The sequence below is a fragment of the Ictalurus punctatus genome, chromosome 15 (assembly GCF_001660625.3).
Source record: "Ictalurus punctatus breed USDA103 chromosome 15, Coco_2.0, whole genome shotgun sequence".
Taxonomy (NCBI): Eukaryota; Metazoa; Chordata; class Actinopteri; order Siluriformes; family Ictaluridae; genus Ictalurus; species Ictalurus punctatus.
This window is the reverse complement of record NC_030430.2, coordinates 19,514,106-19,534,981: the sequence shown is the minus strand read 5'-3', so window position 1 is coordinate 19,534,981 and position 20,876 is coordinate 19,514,106. Positions and strand designations below refer to the sequence as shown.

Genomic DNA, 20,876 nt, shown 5'->3' with positions numbered 1-20,876 from the left:
GGATGGTTTGGAATCTTGTTTAGTTTTTGAGAGATTTAAAAAGCTTAATACACATACATCTGTATCTATCTATTATTAAGTGCATGTGTGTATATATGTGTATGTATATACAGTGCCCTCCACTAATATTGGCACCCTTGGTAAATATGAGCAAAGAAGGCTGTGAAAATTTGTCTTTATTGTTTCATTTGTTTGTTAAAAAAAAAAATCACAAAAATACTCTGCTCTCATTGATCCAAACAATTGCAAAAACAACACAGGTTTATCCCAAAATATCTTTGTTAAATATAGGTGTGCAACAATTATTGGCACCCTTTTAGTTAATACTTGGTGCTACCTCCCTTTGACAAGATAACAGCTCAGAGTCTTCTCCTATAATGCCTGATGAGGTTGGGGAATACATGGCAAGGGATCTGAGACCATTCCTCCATACATAATCTCTCCAGATTTTAAGGTCCATACTGGTGGACTCTCCTCTTCAGTTCACCCCACAGGTTTTCTATGTGTTTCAAGTCAGGGGACTGGAATGGACAAGACAGGACCTTGATTTTGTGGTCAGTAAACCATTTTTGTGTTGATTTTGATGTATATTTTGGATCACTGTCCTGCTGGAAGATCCAACCATGACCCATTTTAAGCTTTCTGGCAGAGACACAATCAGGTTTTCATTTAATATCTGTTGATATTTGATAGTCCATGATGCCATGTATCTTAACCAAATGTCCAGGTCCTCTGGCAGGAAAAACAGCCCGAAAACATTAAAGAGCCACCACCATATTTAACCGTAGGCATGAGGTACTTTTCCATATGGCTACCTCCCTGTGGCACCAAAACCACCTCTGGTGTTTATTGCTGAAAAGCTCTAGTTTGGTTTCATCTGACCATAGAACCCGATCCCATCTGAAGTTCCAGTAGTGTCTGGCAAACTGAAGACAGTTGAGTTTGTTTTTGGATGAGAGTAGAGGCTTTTTTCTTTTTTTTTCAAAAAAAAAGGTGATGTAGGTGACTTCGGATTGTAGTTTTGGAGACTTTCTGACCCAAAGACACAACTAACTTCTGCAATTCTCCAGCTGTGATCCTTGGAGATTTTTTGGCTACTCGAGCCATCCTCTTCACAGTGTGTTGAGACAATATAGATGCGTCCAATTGCAGGTTGATTCAAAACATTTCCAGTTGACTGGAACACCCTGATGGTGGAAATTGGCATTTTCAATGATTGTGCCATTTTGTGAAGCTCAACAACATTTTGCTGCACATAACAGCTATATTCCTTGGTCTTACCCATTGTTTTAAATGACTAAGGGAATCTGGCCTATGTGAAACCTCACATTTATACTCCTGTGAAACAGGAAGTCAAGGTTGAACCCAGGTGTTCTAGCAAAATGTAAAATACCAATGGGGATATACTTCAAATATATTGTTCTCATATGAATTCATAGGGGTGCCAATAAATGTTGGACACCTATATTTAACAGATATTTTTTATAAACCTGTTTTGTTTGCAATTGTTTGATATTAACAAGAGAGCATTTTTCACAACCTTCTTTGCTCATATTTACCAAGGGTGCCAATATTAGTGGAGGGCACTATATATGTACAGTACTGTGCAAAAGCCTTAGGCACCCTATTATTATTATTATTATTATTATTATTAGGAACTTTGTTATAGGTTTTTATTTTATGACTTATACATTATCGAGTCAGTAAAAAATAAACATTTTAGATTTCCAGCACTAAATGAAATGTTTCAGAAAAATGTTTGTATGTCAGTAAAGAAAGCAGCATATTATGTAAGAGATACTTTTCAGCCCCCCCAAAAAACACAACACAATGAATGGGAAAAGAAACACAATGGATTTTGCTGCAAAATTAACAAGCAAGTGCGAAAGTCTCCAGAAGAACCGTGGCTGGTTCTGTAAGCTGCTCGGTAAAACTTAGAGCTCATTTCCTTATAAAACTACACAAACTGTACCTGAGACTACTAATAAATGTTTTTTTTGGAAGCAAATGGTCTTCATACCAAATATTGACTTTGTTTCATTTATTTCTGTTTACTGCTCTTTATAGTATATTTTAAAATGTTGAAACATTTAATTTCATCATGTTTGAAGGCATCTTGGCTCCACAGCATTTCCTTTGCACGTGCCTAAGACTATTGCACAGTACTGTGTGTATGTGTATTATTTTTATATATACGCACATATATACACACCCACACACTTACAAAATCTGGATAACGGTTGTGTTTTGTTTGTTTTTAATCATCATTTCCAAAACTGTTGATGGTAATAGAGTAATTATTGCACACACATTTGAACCCTTTTGATAATTGACATTACATTGTATAATGGTGCATTTTGATTTATAGTTTCTATAAAGATTTTTTTTGTTAAACAGTAAAAAACAAAACAAAAAAAATGATGCATGTGATTAAAAATATCATCTATTATTACAAACAAGTTGTTTAGAAACATTTTTTAAGATCACATTTGAAGTGAAAGTATGAATCTTCGTTAGTATTCCTCCAGAAGTTGAATTTCTTCTTTAAAAATGCAATCAACCTGTTCACTGTAGTTGCCTCAACTTTATCTTCCATGTTTAAAATATGTCTGCTCCTTCTGGGTCATGACAAGACAAAAACCACACAAAGCCAGAGACATTTTCTGATGTTTATTAGGACTTAGAGCTTTTAGTGTTCAGCTGTTTATTAATTAGTTATGTAATGTATATGATTATTGGGTACATTTTGGTCACTTATATACATGCAAGTTTAACATGAAGAGAAAGTCTTCCAGAAGAAGTTGCACTGGGATTTCTCTCGAGCAGGTGGCAGGCCAAAAGCAGCTCTCTCACTCAGTTTACTCAGCTGCTCATGGTCCATGGTCTCCAGGTCTTTGATGGTCATGTTCAATTCAGCAAGGTTGGCCAAAAACTGTGTCATAAAATCCTTCTGCTCTTTTGTCAGTACCTAGGTGAGAGACTTTAAATGTATTAATATCAAGTAACCTACTGATGTGATGTGAAATGAAGGATTTCAGTCATTCAGGTCATTTAGAACATTTAATAGTAATACTTCAGAGTATCTGGACTTGTCTTCATTCATTAATTCATTCATCTTTAGTAATTACTTTATCCCATTCAGCATTGTGGTGAATATAGAGCAGGGGTGTCCAATCTTATCCGGAAAGGGCCGGTATGGGTGCAGGTTTTCATTACAACCAAGCAGGAACCACACCTGATTCCACCTGTTTAATCAGTTGATCTTGACTTTCAATAGACTCAGGTGTGGCTTCTGCTGGGTTGGAATGAAAACCTGCACCCACACCGGCCCTTTCCGGATATGATTAGACACCCCTGATATAGAGCCTATACTGGGAACACTTGGCGCAAGGCAGGAATACACCCTGGATGCGACACCAGTCCATCACAGGCCCCATGTATACACTCATTCACCCATAGGGGCAATTTAGTGTAGCCAGAAGGAGTGAGAGGAAACCCACACAGACACGGAAAGAGCATGCACAGAAATTACAAAGAGAGTAACCTAAACTCACGATTGAACCAGGGACCCTGGAGCTGTGAGGCGGCAGGGACTTTATAATATTATTATTATTTTAAAAACATTTCAGCACTTTTTAACTTTGACAGTCATGCATGGGACTTTATTTAAAAGAGTGATACGTTAAGAAGCTATGAATCCTTAATGATCCATATAAGTGCACATTGTAATTTAATTCCAGTTGCTTTGCTTTACTAGCTGGTAAAAATGACCTGAATGGCACGTTTGTTAGTCACATGCTGCAGTATAAAATGCTTCACACGAGATTGAGGGAAAAAAAAGCATATGGTAATATGGACTCACCTCGTTGCTGTTTGGCAGTTTGTCCTGTACAGGCAGTGCGTCAGCGTTGTTTGCGCTCCATGCGACGAACAGCAGAGGGATCAGACTCAGAAGCACTCTCATCGTGAACATGGGACTGTCTACTGCCTGGTAAAGGTTTATTCTGCCACCCAGAGCCATGCTTTATAAAGCACTAACAAGATCCACTGACGTAGTTCATTAAAAGAATAAATTAAGAGGCTTTCAATTACACCAACAAACCACTGTCAGAAATTACTTTTCCATGAACTCATAAAATAAGAATGTCTGTTAACCGAAATCACTTAGTAAAGAGAACCATATTTAATATACTAATTAGAAAGCGGTTGTAAGCTGTCAAGAAGTCACTGATTTTAGTGGCTCACGCAATCAGGATTTCCTGAACAGGACATATATTTCCACAAATAATAAGGAAAGTGTTTTGTCAATGATATGACAATCACTCTCGCTAACTGAACAGAATGCAATGAGACATGCGCCGCAATAGAAAGCATGCTTTCAAGAGAACATACATACACAGATCAGGTCTTAAAGGAGATGAAGATCTGCTCCAATACGAAGCACATCAGAGTTTATTGTTCGCCAGTGTGCCTCTCCTTCAGTCCAGCCTCTGCATAATAGATCAGCAGGGTAGAGGAGACGGTGTCCACTTACTGTGCTGGCACAGGCTGGAGCATGCTGTGATGATTCAGCAGCTCTTACACACTTTCATCTGAGTGCTAAGGTCTACTGCGTCCTGTCCGCAGCATTAGCACTCATTCGAAATATGATTTGGTCCTGATTTGAGGGTTTGAGATGTACTTTAAATACTCAGTGAGTCATGAGCACAAGTACTAGTTGTTAACATAACTACAATAGGAGGTGTCTAATCAACCCAGGATCTGACAAGGTACTGCTAAATAGGTTGAAGTTTTCACTGCCGTCATCCGCACATCGATGGGGATTTTTTGGCAGAGATTTTTTTTTGTCATGAAAAGATCACTGGTAATTAGTAAAGAGGTCTAGGATACGGATGTTTCATCATAGACGTCCATCATAGTGAGTCATTTCATTTATGATTAGCATTTTCTGCACTCAGTAACAAGAGTTACAGTGCAGATTATGCAACTATAAGGTCTCATGCCATCATACCCAAGGCCAGCAGGATAACCATGGCACTTGGGATTTATTACAAGTGCCATGGTTACAGTACATGCAGTACACGCCATTGATTTCGTTGTTTTGTTCACTAGAAATATGGTTCAAAAGAAGGAATAGTACGTTATTGTAAATATAAAAAAATAAATAAATAAATAAATAAATAAAGGTCTACTACATCCAAATCTTCAGATGTAACCATTTCAATGTCTAAACAAATAAAGCATAAGCGTACTCTCTGTTTAAACAACTCTAGAACAAAGGGCTTTACAACCTTACAAAGGCTTTTATTTACTACCTCACAACTGTTTAACCTTTAGAGCCAAAAAAAAAAAAGAACTTCCCTGTTATCTGTCTGCTAACTGTCACAGGTGCATGGTTCAAAAGCTAAAGACTGTAGAATTGAGACTTAGGGATGCAATGTCTTCAGACTACTCTATTAACCAGACAAAGAAATAAGCTACACTGAATCAGAACATGTATTACTTATATATACATACACGATATATAGCCAAAGGTTTGTGGACACTTGAGCAGAACACTCCCATGTGCTTGATGAACAGCCCATTAATAACCTCCACTGTTCTGGGAAGGATTTTCAATAGATATTGGAGTGTGGGGATTTGTGCTCATTCAGCCACAAGTGTGTTAGTGAGATCAGGCACTGATGCTTGGTGAGAAGATGTGAAGTCAGAATTCCAGTTCATCCCAAAGATGTTCAGTGGGTTTGAGGTCAGGACTCTGTGTAGACCACTCGAGTTCTTCCACTCCAACCTTGGCAAACCGTGTCTTCATGGATCTCGTTTTATGAACAGGGGCATTGTCATGCTGGAACAGGTTTGGGCCTCTTAGTTCCAGTCAAGGGAAATTGTAATGCTACCGCATCCTATACAATGTGAACTTCCAGCTTTGTGGCAAAAGTCTGAGGAAGACCTAAATATCGGTGTGATGGTCAGGTCTTTGGCCATATGGTGTAACAGAAATCAGAAACACCTTATATAACTACTGAATGTACTTATGGATTATATAATCATGTACCTAAAAAGCTGAGGTTAGTACGACCAAAAATAATTGGACTGCTAATTTGAAGGGAAAAAAAAAAAATAAATCTAATCACGTTTTTCATTTAATCTAAAAAGGTGATGGTGTGTTGACATCAAACATGAATATCCATTCATCCATTTTCCATACGACTTATCCTACACAGGGTCGTGGGGAAGCCTGGAGATTATCCCAGTGAACTCGCGGCACAAGGCGGGGAACACCCTGGATGGGGTGCCATCCCATCACAGGACACAATCGCACATGCATTCAGAAACCCATTCACACATTAAGGACAATTTGGAAATGTCAATCAGCCTACAACGTCTTTGGACTGGGGAGAAAACTGGAGTACCCCCCAAGCAAGTGGAGAACATGCAAACTCCACACACAGGGCAGAGGAAGGCAAAAGTGAAAATCAGTGAATTCCTGCAGGTTTTAAAAATTGCTGCCCAGACCTGAATGCAGGTTTGCCATCATTTTGGGGAAGTTGTACTAGGCCCAGGCTGTGTGGGGATCCAGGGGGATGCACTGACCATAAAAGCCACATCTGAGCAAAACATGTTGGTTAAAACAAAAAAATAAAACATCATCCATGATGACCTTTCCATTGTAGGTGTGCTGCAGGACTAGGATCCCTTGAAACCCAACAAAAAACATGCAGGAGCGGGTTGGTTTTATTTGCACCTAGCCGGGACTGGGCAGTCAGATATGAAGCTTGATGGACAAAAAATTATCTTGTTCATTAACATGGGAATATAGTGGCCATTTACACACATTTACTGCATTCAACACATAGAAGACAAATGTACCTGTCTAAAAAAAAACAAAAAAACAGTGGTTTAAAAAAAAAAAAAAAAAAAAAAAAAAAAAAAAAAAAGCTAACAGCAGACCAGGTGTTCAATTTGTAAAAACAGAACTCACTGACGCAGAACTGAAACTTCCAGCCGCAGTTAGTTAGTTGGTTAGCAGATTTATTATAAACTCTGCAAATTCCTTATGTAATATTAAATGTTGTTAATTAGCTGAACATCTTTAAAATGTTTTTTAAAAATGTTGTGGTATAATATTCCTGACCTTCTCGCCGATAACATTAGTGCCCACTGCTGGCAAAAAATCATATTGCAAGTATAGTGTTCTGAGCGAGCAGAGCGTAGTGGGTACGGAAACCCTAAGCGGTCATGAATTATTTTTTTGTTGTTGTTTTCTCGTGATCTCGACATAACAAAAAGTTGTTTTTTCGTGATCTTGAGATAACCAAAAGCTTTTGTCTCACAATGTAATTTTATCCTGAAAAATTCTCGTGCTTTGTGAATGGGACTGGTGTTACTGCACGTTGGCATCTTCGCCATGATAAATGTATAATAATTGCTCTCTGTAGAGGTGGACTTTTTATCTCTGCACTAAGAGAGAGTGGTGTCTCCTTCGTCAATCTTGCAGGGATGACGTATTTTTGTAGGCCACCCCAGAAGTTAACATCACCCTGGTTCCCTCGACAAAAAGCCAATACTATTTTTCCACTGACTTTTGCATTACTGCAGGAAATAAGCTATGTGACCAACAAAAGTTTATGATTCTTACATGTTCCGATCATTAAGATAAGATTCAGAAGATTTTGCAGCCTATACACTCGCCAGAAGTTTAAAAAACAACAACAAACCGCTAACGTTAGGCTTTAAACGAACTACACCACGGTCGCATGACTTAACGTCACCACCAGTAAGCTTCCGCCGACAACTCTTTCAATCTTTAGTTGAAAAAACAATACATTTGGAAAATACAAAAAATTTATAAAACCTACAAGTTGGAAAGTTTGAGTTGCAAGAGCGAGAGTATAAACACAACGAGGACGTAGATGAGATTTCTTGTTCGTCGTGATGACGTCTAATGTCCCCGACAACCTCTGTAGTCCCATTTAGCCACTTGTTAGCAACCGTATTTTTCAAGACACGTAACAGCTTTTTATTTATTTTATTTTATTTTATTTAAATACTGAGTGGGGGTATCACTGATGTATTTTATGGCGTAGTATAAAACGTGAACATATCTTGAGCTTGTGTTAACCACAGACCTTATTTCAGGCATTTAACAAAAAACAACAACAAAATCCATTCAAAACCCCATTGACTTCCGGATGATGGATGTCCAGTACACAGGGAATTGAAGTCGTAATCACGAGAAACCAACAGGGAAAAATGTAATAATGCATGGCCACGTAGGGCTTCCATAGGTGGGAATTATGTTAAATAATGTTTTTTGTTCTTCTTCTAACTACTTTTTTCCTACTACATTTCAAAAGAAAAGTAACTACTTCCTCCTCATTACATTCTCTCACACACTACATCTCTCTCTCTCTCTCTCTCTCTCTCTCTCTCTCACACACACACACACACACATACATACATACATACATACATATATATATATATATATATATATATATATATATATATATATATATATATATATATATACACATACATACATATATACATATATATATATATATATATATATATATATATATATATATATATATATATATATATATATATATAAATAAAAATGGGGAAGGGTAACAGTGGCCTTAACTTTCCTCTATTTGTACACAATCTGTCAGACTGTGTCTGATTGGTGGAGTCCAACCTCTTTAGAGATGGTTTTGTTACCTTTTCCAGCCTGATGAGCTTCAACAAGTCTTTTTCTGAAGGCCTCAGAAATCTCCTTTGTTCGTGCCATGATACACTTCCACAAGTATGTGTTATGAAGATGAGAGTCTGATAGATCCCTCATTTCACCTTCAAATTAAACTGCTGATGCTGGAGGTTCACGTACTTTTTCCACCCACGTCCTCTTTTTCAGACCTTAAAAAAGCGTCCGACTGGGATTTCTAAATTTAAGAAAATGTCCAATGGATTCGGTTTTTAGTTTCATTATGATGTGCTTATGGTCTAGTACTGCATCATATCTGCGCATGTTTGCATTGCTTTAACCCCTCGGTGTAATTCCCACCTTCTCGCACACCAACTGGTCGATTTATAAAAGTCTTGCAGCAACTATTGGCCAAATTCTTGCCTCTCAACCATTAGCGTACTCTCAGCCAATGTGCGAAGGTGAAGTGATGTTCTGTACGGCGTCGAACAGTTTCTTGACACTAGCAGCAAATGACAACTGTCCTGAGTCGAAACAATGCCCATGGCCATATAAGGTCATTTTTAATCTTATGTTATCACATTGCTTCATGGGCAGATTGAAACCAAACTCATATATATATATATATATATATATATATAAAATCATGTGTGTGTGATGCTAATAGTGTGTCTTTTTCAGTGTATTAAAAGTTTGCATTCATAGTAACACTACTTGGAATCTTTTGTTTGTTTGTTTTCCCTACTCAAACTCTTCTGAGTCAAGCCATTAGCTAGGTAGCAAACTGACAGCCCTTTCAATGTCAGCCACCAGCACTGGGCCAACATACTTTTTTCCATTGGGCAAATGTGGTCCATAAAGGCTGACAAACTTTCAGTCATAATAGAGTTGTTATGAAAAGTGCTCCTTTGCCAATGTTGAGCTAGCATTGTATACGGAGGGCCAACTTACCCACCCAAAATAGACGTTGGGGCAGCGTTGTATACGGAGTGCCAACTTGGCCACCCAAAATAGATGTTGGACTAACGTTGGGCTAGCGTTGTATAGGGTGGGACAACATAGCCATCCGCAATAGGCATTGGGCAAACATTGAGAATTCCTGTTCTAAAGTAATTATGCATACATGACTCTTTTAATGAGAAAGGAAAATAAGTATCTCTAGGGTTTAAAGTTAACTATTAGTGTAAATAGAACATTTCTAAAATAATAGTAAATGTGGTTCAGGGTTGAAAGCAGGTCAATAAATAGGACAAACTCATTAAAAATGGATGGAAGTCTTTATTTAGCCTAATACAGTGAAACAATAAACTGTAATGCAGGTTTAACACCAAATTCTGATCTCTGAGCTGTACCTACAGTAAGCGAGGCCTCATCAACACTACTCTCTCTCCTTAAGTGTCTCCTACTGCTACCTTACAGAAAGATAGATGGTTGAAACAGTGTACATGCTATGATATCATATTCCATCATAAATAGATCTCTAGGTTAATTCAAAGCATCATAAAAATGTTCAGTAATCTTGAAGTGAGGCTGTATTACAGGATAGAAGTGCGGGAAGAATGTGTTTTGGTCAGGTGACATGGTCCCTGGTCTTGATCTCAGATGATTTTCTTCTCTGTTCTTTGCTGGACAGGATTTCTAGGCATTGTAAGATGTTGAGGATACGTTCCCACCATGGCCTGTCCAGTTGGTGTGGACAAAGTGGCCAGGTTTTGAGAGCAGCTCATATGTATGGGCACCAAAGTAGTCCCTCTGAGCCTAAAACATACAGTCATCGTTATTACTGAGGGTTACGGTCATGGCATACCACTGGACATAAACATGGGTGATTTAAAGAGGAATTTGAAGTAAACACGCTGGATTTCTATTTCCGTCAGTTACAGTCAGGTGAAAATTGGGGAAAAGGCTGTGCATGTTAAGAAAAGTCACAAATATGACTTGAATACTTCAACGTCAAGCTTTTCACCCATGCAGATGTACCAATAAATGTTTCATAATTCAACTTGGTAAAATTCCTGCCAATGTTCTGCTAAATCCATAGATAAACAAAAGATAACAAGAATTAATCAATCTATAATTTAGTGGAAACCTGTCTGGCCTGAGAAACCAGTAAATTTGTGTTCATCTAGACAGGACAAAATAAACCAACAAGTTAAATTATAAATGTATAGCACTGTTGTCGTATACGCAGTGAACGTGACCTCATGCTGTTGGACCCATCAAAGTTACAGCTGCAAGTGTGAAAAAATGGGATCTATCAACATGAGGTTTTATGTCAGTGAATGGGCTTTAGTCATGGTGGTGTTGTAGTCAGTGTAGCAGTGTGAACAGATCTGTGCTGGAGTAAAGGCCGTACCTGCAGCAGATTAGCGGGGAGCATGGAGTGTCTGTAGCCGTCGTAAAAGGACAGCGCGGTGGTAAAGGAAGGCATTGGGATCCCCAGTTGAACTCCTGTACTCACAACTCGTCTCCATGACTCCTACAGCACAGGAGAGAGACAGACTTGTGCTATTAGCACCCATGTACTGAGACTGTAGCTGGCAGTGAGAGTATTACTGTCCAATTTATTATAACATCATTTTAATCATTGATAGTTTTCTGTTTAAACAGCCACAAGGCCTCTCTGCTCAGACTAGCCAGACGTTCTGTACCTGACAGTCCTGTACAGCATTACTGAAGAAGCTGTCTAGTAGCAGATTCTGCAGCTCTGTATCACGGTCAAAGGCCTCCTTAATTTTCCCCAAGAACACACTGAAGACATAAAACGAAGCAAGATTATACCACATCATCCATCACTTCATCCAGATAAGTCCCTCTGGAGTAAATTTAATTCTGTCTGTTTAAGAAAAAGAATAAATATATAGTGCTTCACTGTGCCTGAGACTAAAGGGTCCATAATGTTGAAATTTTTCCCACCTGTTTTTTTGGCGTTTTTTTTAAGACTATAAGAAAATCTGAAATTTGCATCAAGTGCAGTTCCATCAGTTCAGGAGTGACAAGAACTCTTCCTATTTTTTAATCTGAATGTTTCTCTGCAATTGGTCAACAGTGCAGTCAGCACCCTAAACCATATAAATAACAACTCAGTTATTTTCCCATACTATTTAGTACATTAGTGAGATTTGTGAAGAAAAAAAACACAATCAGGTGTGTTGTTATATGAAAACAATCAATGAGTGGGCTGGGTGATATGACAATAAATTAATATATAATAATAATAATTACATACTGACTGGAAGCAGCTGATTTCATGTTAAAATTTTGTTTACAATCGATATTAATTTATACAGATTTTTTTTTTGGTCCTATTCAGTAGGTTAACATTTAATATTGTTGAACGTTTGCAAAACAAGTTCATTCTTGTCATCACTTATATTATACGTTGCAGTTATGAGTTGTTCCCTCAGAATCCTTATGATGTTAACAAGACATAAAAAAAATGCCAGCTTGACATATTATTCAGAAACCACTAAGTCCTATGGACTATCCAGTGGTGGAAAACGTAAAGGAATTGCTTTACCCTGGACTGCTACAAAGCACCGACACTGGAGACTCCTTCCAAAAATGCTAAAGTCTGAACTGCTGTCAGAGCTGCTATTATAGAAAATTACTTACCACCTTCTGACCAATCAGATTTGAGAATTCAAAAGCGGTACGATATAAGGGATGATAACACAGCTCTTGGCTAGTCAGTAACAAAAGGTGTCAAGTACATCCCTTCAGGCAAAATTTCATACAAAAATTAACCCATGGATAGTCTAAAAATATTTTAAATATTGAAGTATTTTAAATCTTTATTATTTTGTATATATTATTTCCATGTGTTTTGACATGGACCTCAGATCAGCTTTAGCATTCATTAAGGATTGTACTTTATTTCATTTCTCTTTACATTTTTAGAATTGTTAAGTACATATATCTTTATCATAATGTTTTTCCTGCAACTATTTAATACTGTTCCTAGCACAGCCTTGTCTAATGTTACCTCACCAGATAATATGCAATGTATTTCAGTAAACTGAAACTCTGCTTCCTCATGTGTTTCACTGTCGCAACATTGGCTGGTGACAATGAGGGTCAGTATCATTTCACTGCATTGTGTCTCAGCAAACAGCTCCGTGTGCTCTTGGGTCTAAGATTACACACCCTTTGATTTCTGACCCTGCATCTGAGAAAGGCGTAGCTCACCTCCGAATGATGCAGCCACCTCGCCACATCAGAGCAATTCCTCCATAATTAAGAGACCAGCCGAACTCTTTCGCTGCCTGGCGGAGGAGCATGAAGCCCTGAGCGTAGGAAATGATCTTGGAGGCATACAGAGCCTGGAAAGGAAATGAATAGTGCACATTATAATGATGAAAATCCAGAGTGTCTGAAGTCATTAAGCTTCTGTACAATGACAGTACACAAAAATACAGAAACAAACTAGCTAGGCCAAAGGTTCACTGACCTTTCTAATGTCCTCAAGAAACTGAGTCTTGTCCCCAGTAAATTTGGCCCCCTGGGGCCCTGTGAGGCTCTTACTGGCCACTACTCTCTCTTCCTTCAGAGAAGAAAGACATCTGGCAAAGACAGCCTCTCCTGTGAGACAAAAACAGCAGACAAGCAGCTTTTAGAGCTCAGATTGCTACAGCTACAGCACTCAGTAATACACTTCTGGCCTGATAAGGAAATACTGTATAATTAAAGCATTAGATCCAGGTTCAGACAGCGCACATATACAGCAGCTTTACTGAATATTACATTTAAAAACAACAACAACAACAACAACAACAAAACACAAAGACTGCACTTCAAATGAACATCTCTGCCCCAGAAACTGAAATACACACCACAGATTTGTACTAATTAGCAAGTAAATACATTCATCAATGAATTGATGGGGCTCAAGTAGGGATAGAGAAGATCGAAAGAGTCTGCATTAATGCATAAAATGTCAGAACAAAATTTTTCATATAGGCTTTACGTGTCCAAAACATTATTCATTCATTCATAATCAGTAACTGCTTTATCTTGATCACAGTTGTGGTGAAATCGGAGCCTATCCCAGGAATACATGAAGAATCGGTTCCAATGATTTGCGATCACAGAAATTAACGCGAAATCAAAGGAACTCCCCAATATTCACAGGAGCAATTTTTCAAAATTACCGCAGGTTTTCTGCAGATTTGGGTCAAGATGCCTAATGTGCCGTCATCACAACACGCATTCAGCCAAAGCCCCCTTTGCTTCACGTGAATCGAACAGGAGTACAGTGAAAAGGTCTCATTTACCAACAAACATCACTGTGAAAGACCGTGCAAAACAATTTTATGGAACTGCAATTTCACCAATTCAAGTAGTTTTTCGCAACAAAAAAAAAGCACAAAAAAGCTAAGCAAATCGCGAAGCATTTTTGGCTGCAACGATCACAAAAACTCTGTACAGACTGGGGAATATACCCTGGATGAGATGCAGGACAACATGCACACACACATTCACACATAGGGGAGCAATTTGGAGTCACCAATCCATCTACAAGCATGTTTTTTGGGAGGTCAGAGGAAACCGGAGAACCCAGATGAAACCTATGCGGACATGGGAGAACATGGAAAATTCCACACATTACATACAGTAACCTGAGCTCAGGATTGAACCTCGAACCCAGGAGCTGTTAAGAGAAGAAATGTTAAGCGTACCGAACTGAATAGTGCATAAAGACAAAGACCAATTGGACTAAATTATAATAGGGTATAGATATTTTTTTAAAATCCCAATATTTTCTGCATATCATGTGTCCAGTCTGAAAACCCAGACACAGCAAATAAGACAATAAAGGCTGCTTTATAATCAAATGCCATGCATAAAAAGTGCAGTCATTGTGTCAATACACATTAGAATGGCAATGATTAATCAGGTCTGCTTTTGTGAAAGCAGGGTTTGCCACATTAACAAACATTCCCGGTGATAGCAGCAAACAGTTGTGCAAGCATGACGTTGTAGGATTAGCAAGGTTACACTGATGACACGTTTAAAGCAGGTGGATGGGGGAGGAAAATCAGCATGTCATCATGAGCTAAACACTGCCTGCCAAGAGAAATCCTTTGTCCCTCATTGTGCAATCGCTTCCGCCTTCTCATTTCTCCACACTCCACATCTGAAAGGCTAAAAACAGCCTTTTATTTCCTACTCAGACTCCTGTGTCCAAGTACTTCTCCTTCAGATGAGCACATTGGGAATGAAAATGTGAACAGAAAAATTAAAGAAAGAAATTTGTAACCCAGGATCTATCTAGAGCCTGTCTTCTGTAGTCCAAGTGCAATTGCCATGGACATGAGGAAATAATGAAAAGCCTGTTTTCTCGAAATTCACTCATAAAGGAAGTCTAAATGCAGTCGTTATGGGCTGCCCTAGCAAATATGTTGAAATTCTTGTCCATTAGTTACACAGACACTACAGAAGCAGTGGATAGAAAAAAAATAAAATAAATCAGTTCAGGAAAAAAAAACAACACACACCATCATTCTTGGAGCAAAATGACACCTTCATTCAACCCACATTAGAGGCCATCTCGAATCATCTTGAATGCAAGTACATACCGATGAGCGTGACGGGTACACCGTACTCCAAAGCAGAGATAGCTGTCCATTTGCCTGTGCCCTTCTGCCCTGCGCTGTCTCTGATTTTGGGCAGCAGGGGAGTGCCGTCAGAGTCCTTGTACTTCAGAATATTTGCGGTGATCTCAATAAGAAACGAATCCAGCTCTGTTTTATTCCACTGCTCAAAAGCCTGAGGAGAAAGAAGTGATTAATGCCTTACAATGCCTTAAAGGAGGAAAATAAAGTCTTTTTAAAATGTGAAAGAAGCTGATTGTTTTGAAAGACAAAGGATTAAAGAACAAGGAAATGCAGGCTCGTATTATTAACAGATGAAGGAGGAAATGGGTTGTGACTCACCTTCGCCATCTCATCATGATCCATACCCAACACATCTTTCATCAGATGGTAGGCTTCACAGATCAGCTGCATGTCACCGTACTCGATGCCATTATGGACCATCTTTACAAAGTGTCCCGCGCCCTCATCTCCAACCTGAGCATCAAATTATAAGGAACCCATTACTGTATATTCTGTACAGTATACAGATTTCTCTTTATCAATTTTCATCTCAAATTACTGTACACATGCATGTATGTATTATTATTAGATTTAATTACACAATATGTATTTACATACACAACAATCTGGCCTTCATTTTATCCATCCATCCATTTCCCATACCGCTTATCCTACAGCTGTAATCAAAATTATTCAACCCCAATTTAAAAAAAGTTTGTCAAATTTTACAGATTTTCAACTGTTTGCAATGCACAAATCAAACAAAAGCAGTTGAAATAGTTCAACACAACGAATGCTTCAAGTGGTTTCCCCAAATTCAACTGAAAATGCAACTTATAATGATTTCTCCAGTTTCAACATTATTCAACCCCCTGAATAGAATCCCTCACAACAGCACAAATATTCAAAACAGGTGTTGTCTCAAGCACACCTAATGCAACTAATCAGGGGCATCATTAGTTGCACCAGGTGTGCTTGACCTGGAACAAATTAAATACCTGGACTGGCTAGGGGCAGAAAAAGGAAGCTATCAACAGCTGCAACCAGATTTCTGAGAAGACAGGTTGTGAAAACCTTCGAGTGACCGCAAAAGACCTATTTTATAAACTATTTCAATTGCTTTTGTTTGATTTGTTCATTGCAAACAGCTGAAATTCTGTCAATTTTGACAATAAACCTGATTTGCAGTGGGGGTATCATTTTGATTGCAACTGTACACAGGGTCGCAGGGAGCCTGGAGCCTATCCCAGTGAACTCAGGGCACAAGGCAGGGGACACCCTGGACGTGCACAAACACACTATGGACAATTTGGAAATGTCAATCAGCCTACAATGTATGTCTTTGGACTGGGGGAGGAAGCCGGAGTACCCTCCAGTACTTATACCGTATTTATATCCTATAACTGATCAGGTTGGGATATCTTGACACTCACCCAGTCACAGCATGGCTCTCCTGTGCCCACCTTAGCAGCAATGCTCTGAAAGATGTCCTTTATGTGTGGCCTGTCCAAGTGAAAGTAAATTCATCAGTAATCACAGAAAAATGATTTGAGAACATATAGCTGAAAGAATAAAGCTCTCACCATGCTTCCTTGTGTCCGCCAGGCATCAGCGACGGACCGTAGCGTGCCCCTTCCTCTCCACCACTCACTCCGCTGCCCACAAACAACAAGCCTTTCTCCTTTAAGCTTCCACACCGACGCTGCACATAGATGCATGTATATGTCTTTCACATTCTGAGATACAGACAAACCTGAAATGTGTATGTAACTGTACTGGACTTACTGTTGTGTCCCTGTATTCAGAATTGCCCCCATCGATGATGATGTCTCCAGACTCCAAAAGAGGAACCTGTTAAATGCCATGTGTAAGGTAGTGGTGATTTAATACGACGACATAGACACGAACATAATGACAGGTCAATATTCAGGATCACATTACCAGCTTGTCTATGAAATCATCGACAGCCTGCCCAGCCTTGACGAGGAGAATGATGCGTCGAGGAGTCTTCAGTTTCGAGACCATATCCTGCAGAGACTCTGCACCAATTACTTTCGTGCCTTTGGCTTCATTCTGCAAGAAGTCACGCACCTTGGACACCGTCCTGTTGTAAGCACACACCTGAAGGAGGAAAAGGAAGTCAATTTCAACACATGAGTAAGACTCTGGGAAGTCGACATGATGTTAAGAAAAGGAAGTAAACCGTGCTGCAATCACTTACAACGAAGCCATGATCGTTCATGTTCAGGATCAGATTCTGTCCCATCACGGCCAAACCAATGAGAGCAATATCCGCTCTGTGCAATTAGGAAATGTACAAAATTAAGGAACAAGAAGTGAAAAAAAAAAACCCATTGCGAGTGAACAGCAATGATATAAGGCTACTAACGATGCAACAGGTGACCTGTAACTGATTCTATACTCCTCTAAAGGTTTTATAATGCGATTAAAGATGTCCTACAGCAGTCTGATGGTCTCTGATGGTAACAGGCTGCGTTTTAATTCATTCATAGATACCACAATTCAGTTAATTACACACTTATATCCTGGATGCAACTAAATCAATAATGAGCAGACTTCTCAAAGCTAATATAAACTATTTTAACTGTAAACTATAGCTATTATAAACTATATTAATATATTATACCCTGATGGGGAAATAATTGTAGTAAACTACTAGATTAATTTACATTAGTTAAGATAACACTAAATTAATTAGCACAATTAAGACTGTCAATTTTAATCACTGTCAGTCAGTAAAAATCAACAAGGTCAGTCGGGTTTTTAAATTTGTCGATGTTTTAGACCTGTTTTAGCTGATCAGAGATGATCTTACACTCAAGCTGTCTACTCCCAAATGGCCCTTTATTTTGTATATAGTGCACTACACAGATTATTTAATACACGATGAAATACGCACAAGGAACACGGAAACATTTGGGATTTAACCTCCTGGGCCCAATAGCTCGAATCAAAATGTACACCTACATAAAGAAAGAACACTTACTGCGCCATGTCTGGAGAGGATTTCTTTATAAAACTGCACAGTATTAGACGGCTCTTGCTGCCACTTCGCCACACTTCCTTGTTCCCTGCTGTTCTATGAGAGCTGCCAGCCAATGGGCTCACTCTGTACCTGACGTCACCCCGACCGAACGGTTTTTAACTTCCTCGCACTCAGTGATTGGTGGAGAAATTCTGACCTGAGAAAGAAGACCGTTGATTGGCTGAAAGCCGCGGTCACGCCCCTCACCGATTCTCTTTTCAATCCAAAAAAGACTATAATATCGATACCAATACTTAGAAAAGCTTTCTTGTGTATTAAAAGAGAAAAGCTACAATTTCTACAAATAATTTGCGAACATGGATATCAAGACTTATATGTCGAATTGATAACTTGGGTCTTCTTTAGTAACAGAAGCCTTTTGTATGTAACTGGGTTGCCAAATAATGTGAGCAAAATCCCAGATGGTTTTAACGCGCCTCCCCTTTTTTTAAATGGGATTATTATTTTGAAATATGCAATGACGATCATATTATCTGGTGTGTTTTGTCAGGATTTGGTTCACTGCTGCCCTGTACAACGCTCTACACACAGTCTAGTATATAAACTAGCGAAACTGAATGAGGGAGAGCTCTCTCTCTCTCTCTCTCTCTCTCTCTCTCTCACACACACACACACACACACACACACACGAGAAGTGGGAACTAGTATTCAAACATATACATGTTAATATACATTTTAACATTGGTTTGGTTTTATTTTCTACTTCAGCATCCGTGTGAATGTGCAAACTAAGAATTTAATTCTACAAGGAAACTTGTGCATATGACTATGCAGTTATTGAATCTAATGGTGTGTGTGTGTGTGTGTGAGAGAGAGAGAGAGAGAGAGAGAGAGCGGGCAGACATTTTATTAAATAAAAAAACGCAATACAATTTTATTTATCTACTACATGATGAAAACTCACACAGTATCGATATTCTTATATTTAGGGTCGATGTCTGCATCGAAAGTATCGGCACTTCAGTATCAACCCGCCCATCTCAAGTGTGCACCAAAAACACCACAACACAATAACATGAAACTTTTTCTTAAACCAGCCCCAACACCCCAGAGTGTGTAAATAACACACACATGTGCCTTTAACACGTTTATTTTCTATCTATTATATAATATTATATAATATTAATTTATTTACTGGAGACACAGAGCAATTATATATATATATATATATCATTAGGTCCAAGTTGAAGTTTTATAATCATGTCTGAGTAGTGTGCAGTATCCTGAAATTCCACAACCCCAAAGATTTGCAATCATGCTCTTACTGTAGCATTATCTGCACAAATAAACTATGTTTAATTATGTAATCTTGAAAGTACTTTTTTTTTTATCTCCATTTGTTGTTGTCTCTGTTTGTTTGTTGGATGCACTTCATAGTGCCTCCACTAATATTGGCACCGTTGGTACATACGAGCACAGAAGGCTGTGAAAATTTGTTGATACTGTTTAATGTTTTGATCGTGTTTTTAAAAAATGCACAAAAATACTCTGCTCTCATGGATATCAAACAATTTCAAACAAACACATGGTTTATTAAAAAAAATCTTTAATGTAGGTGTGCAACAATTATTGACACCCTTTTTCATCAATACTTTGTGCTACCTCCCTTTGCCAATATATCAGCTTGGAGTCTTCTCCTATAATGCCCGATGAGGTTGGAGAATACATGGCAAGGGATCTGAGACCATTCCTCCATACAGAATCTCTCCAGATCCTTCACATTCCAAGGTGCTGGTGGACTCTCCTCTTCAGTTCACCACACAGGATTTCTATGGGTTTCATGTCAGTGGACTGTGATGGCCAAGGCAGGACCTTGATTTTGTGTTCAGTAAACCATTTTTGTGTTGATTTTGTTGTATGTTTTGGATCATTGTCCTGCTGGAAGATCCAACTACGGCTCATTTTAAGCTTTCTGGCAGAGACAGCCAGGGTTTCATTTAATGTCTGTATATATTTATAGAGTCCATGATCCTATGTATCCTAACAAAATTTCCAGGTCCTCTGGCAGAAAAACAGAACATTAAAGATCCACCATCAGCCATATTTAACCATGGGCATGAGGTACTTTTCCATATGGCTACCTCCCTGTGGGCATCAAAATCACCTCAGGTGTTTATTGCCAAAAAGCTCTATTTTGGTTTAATCTGACCATAGAATGTATCTGAAGGAAACCCCCGAAGCACAGGGAGAACATGCAAACGCTGCACATACAGGGCAGAATCGAACCCCTAACCACTAATCCACCATGTCCCCCTTTCTTGTATACCCTGTGTTCTGGAAACATATGACAATAAAGTGAACTTGACACAGAAACTGATTTTAGTCCTTATTTAGTAGTCTATACACTCTGTCCTCTGGGGAACAGAGCGTTTGCTTTTCCCAAATGGTTCCATGTTGAACCACTTTAGAAATCCAAAATTGTTAACAAAGAATTCCTGAGAAAGATTTTTGTGTATGCCACTGTAAATAATACATTTTACACTGTGCATTATCAATAGGTAGA

The 20,876-nt window shown here is 38.6% G+C and overlaps 2 protein-coding genes across 4 annotated transcripts; both read right to left on the bottom strand.

Annotated features, from left to right (window-relative positions):
* Positions 1-2,655: 2,655 nt before the first annotated feature.
* On the bottom strand, positions 2,656-7,928 carry sst6 (somatostatin 6). 3 transcript variants are annotated; one of them, XM_053686191.1, is made up of 3 exons: positions 7,860-7,928; positions 3,863-4,047; positions 2,656-2,968 (listed from the first exon to the last, which is right to left on the bottom strand). In XM_053686191.1, the coding sequence occupies exons 2-3, from the start codon at positions 4,019-4,021 to the stop codon at positions 2,771-2,773; spliced, it is 357 nt and encodes a 118-aa protein (XP_053542166.1). In that variant the 5' UTR covers positions 4,022-4,047; positions 7,860-7,928; the 3' UTR covers positions 2,656-2,770. The 3 variants fall into 3 exon arrangements, with proteins under 3 accessions (XP_053542166.1, XP_017341960.1, XP_017341959.1); XM_017486471.3 differs by lacking the exon at positions 7,860-7,928 and adding an exon at positions 4,393-4,816; XM_017486470.3 differs by lacking the exon at positions 7,860-7,928 and adding an exon at positions 4,397-4,811.
* A 2,040-nt stretch (positions 7,929-9,968) lies between these two features.
* pgd (phosphogluconate dehydrogenase) lies at positions 9,969-18,392 on the bottom strand. The gene is made up of 13 exons (XM_017487758.3): positions 18,314-18,392; positions 17,528-17,603; positions 17,248-17,427; positions 17,092-17,157; positions 16,890-17,008; positions 16,740-16,809; positions 15,646-15,780; positions 15,289-15,478; positions 13,161-13,291; positions 12,899-13,032; positions 11,362-11,461; positions 11,067-11,189; positions 9,969-10,468 (listed from the first exon to the last, which is right to left on the bottom strand). The coding sequence occupies exons 1-13, from the start codon at positions 18,319-18,321 to the stop codon at positions 10,349-10,351; spliced, it is 1,452 nt and encodes a 483-aa protein (XP_017343247.1). The 5' UTR covers positions 18,322-18,392; the 3' UTR covers positions 9,969-10,348.
* Between the last annotated feature and the right edge of the window lie 2,484 nt (positions 18,393-20,876).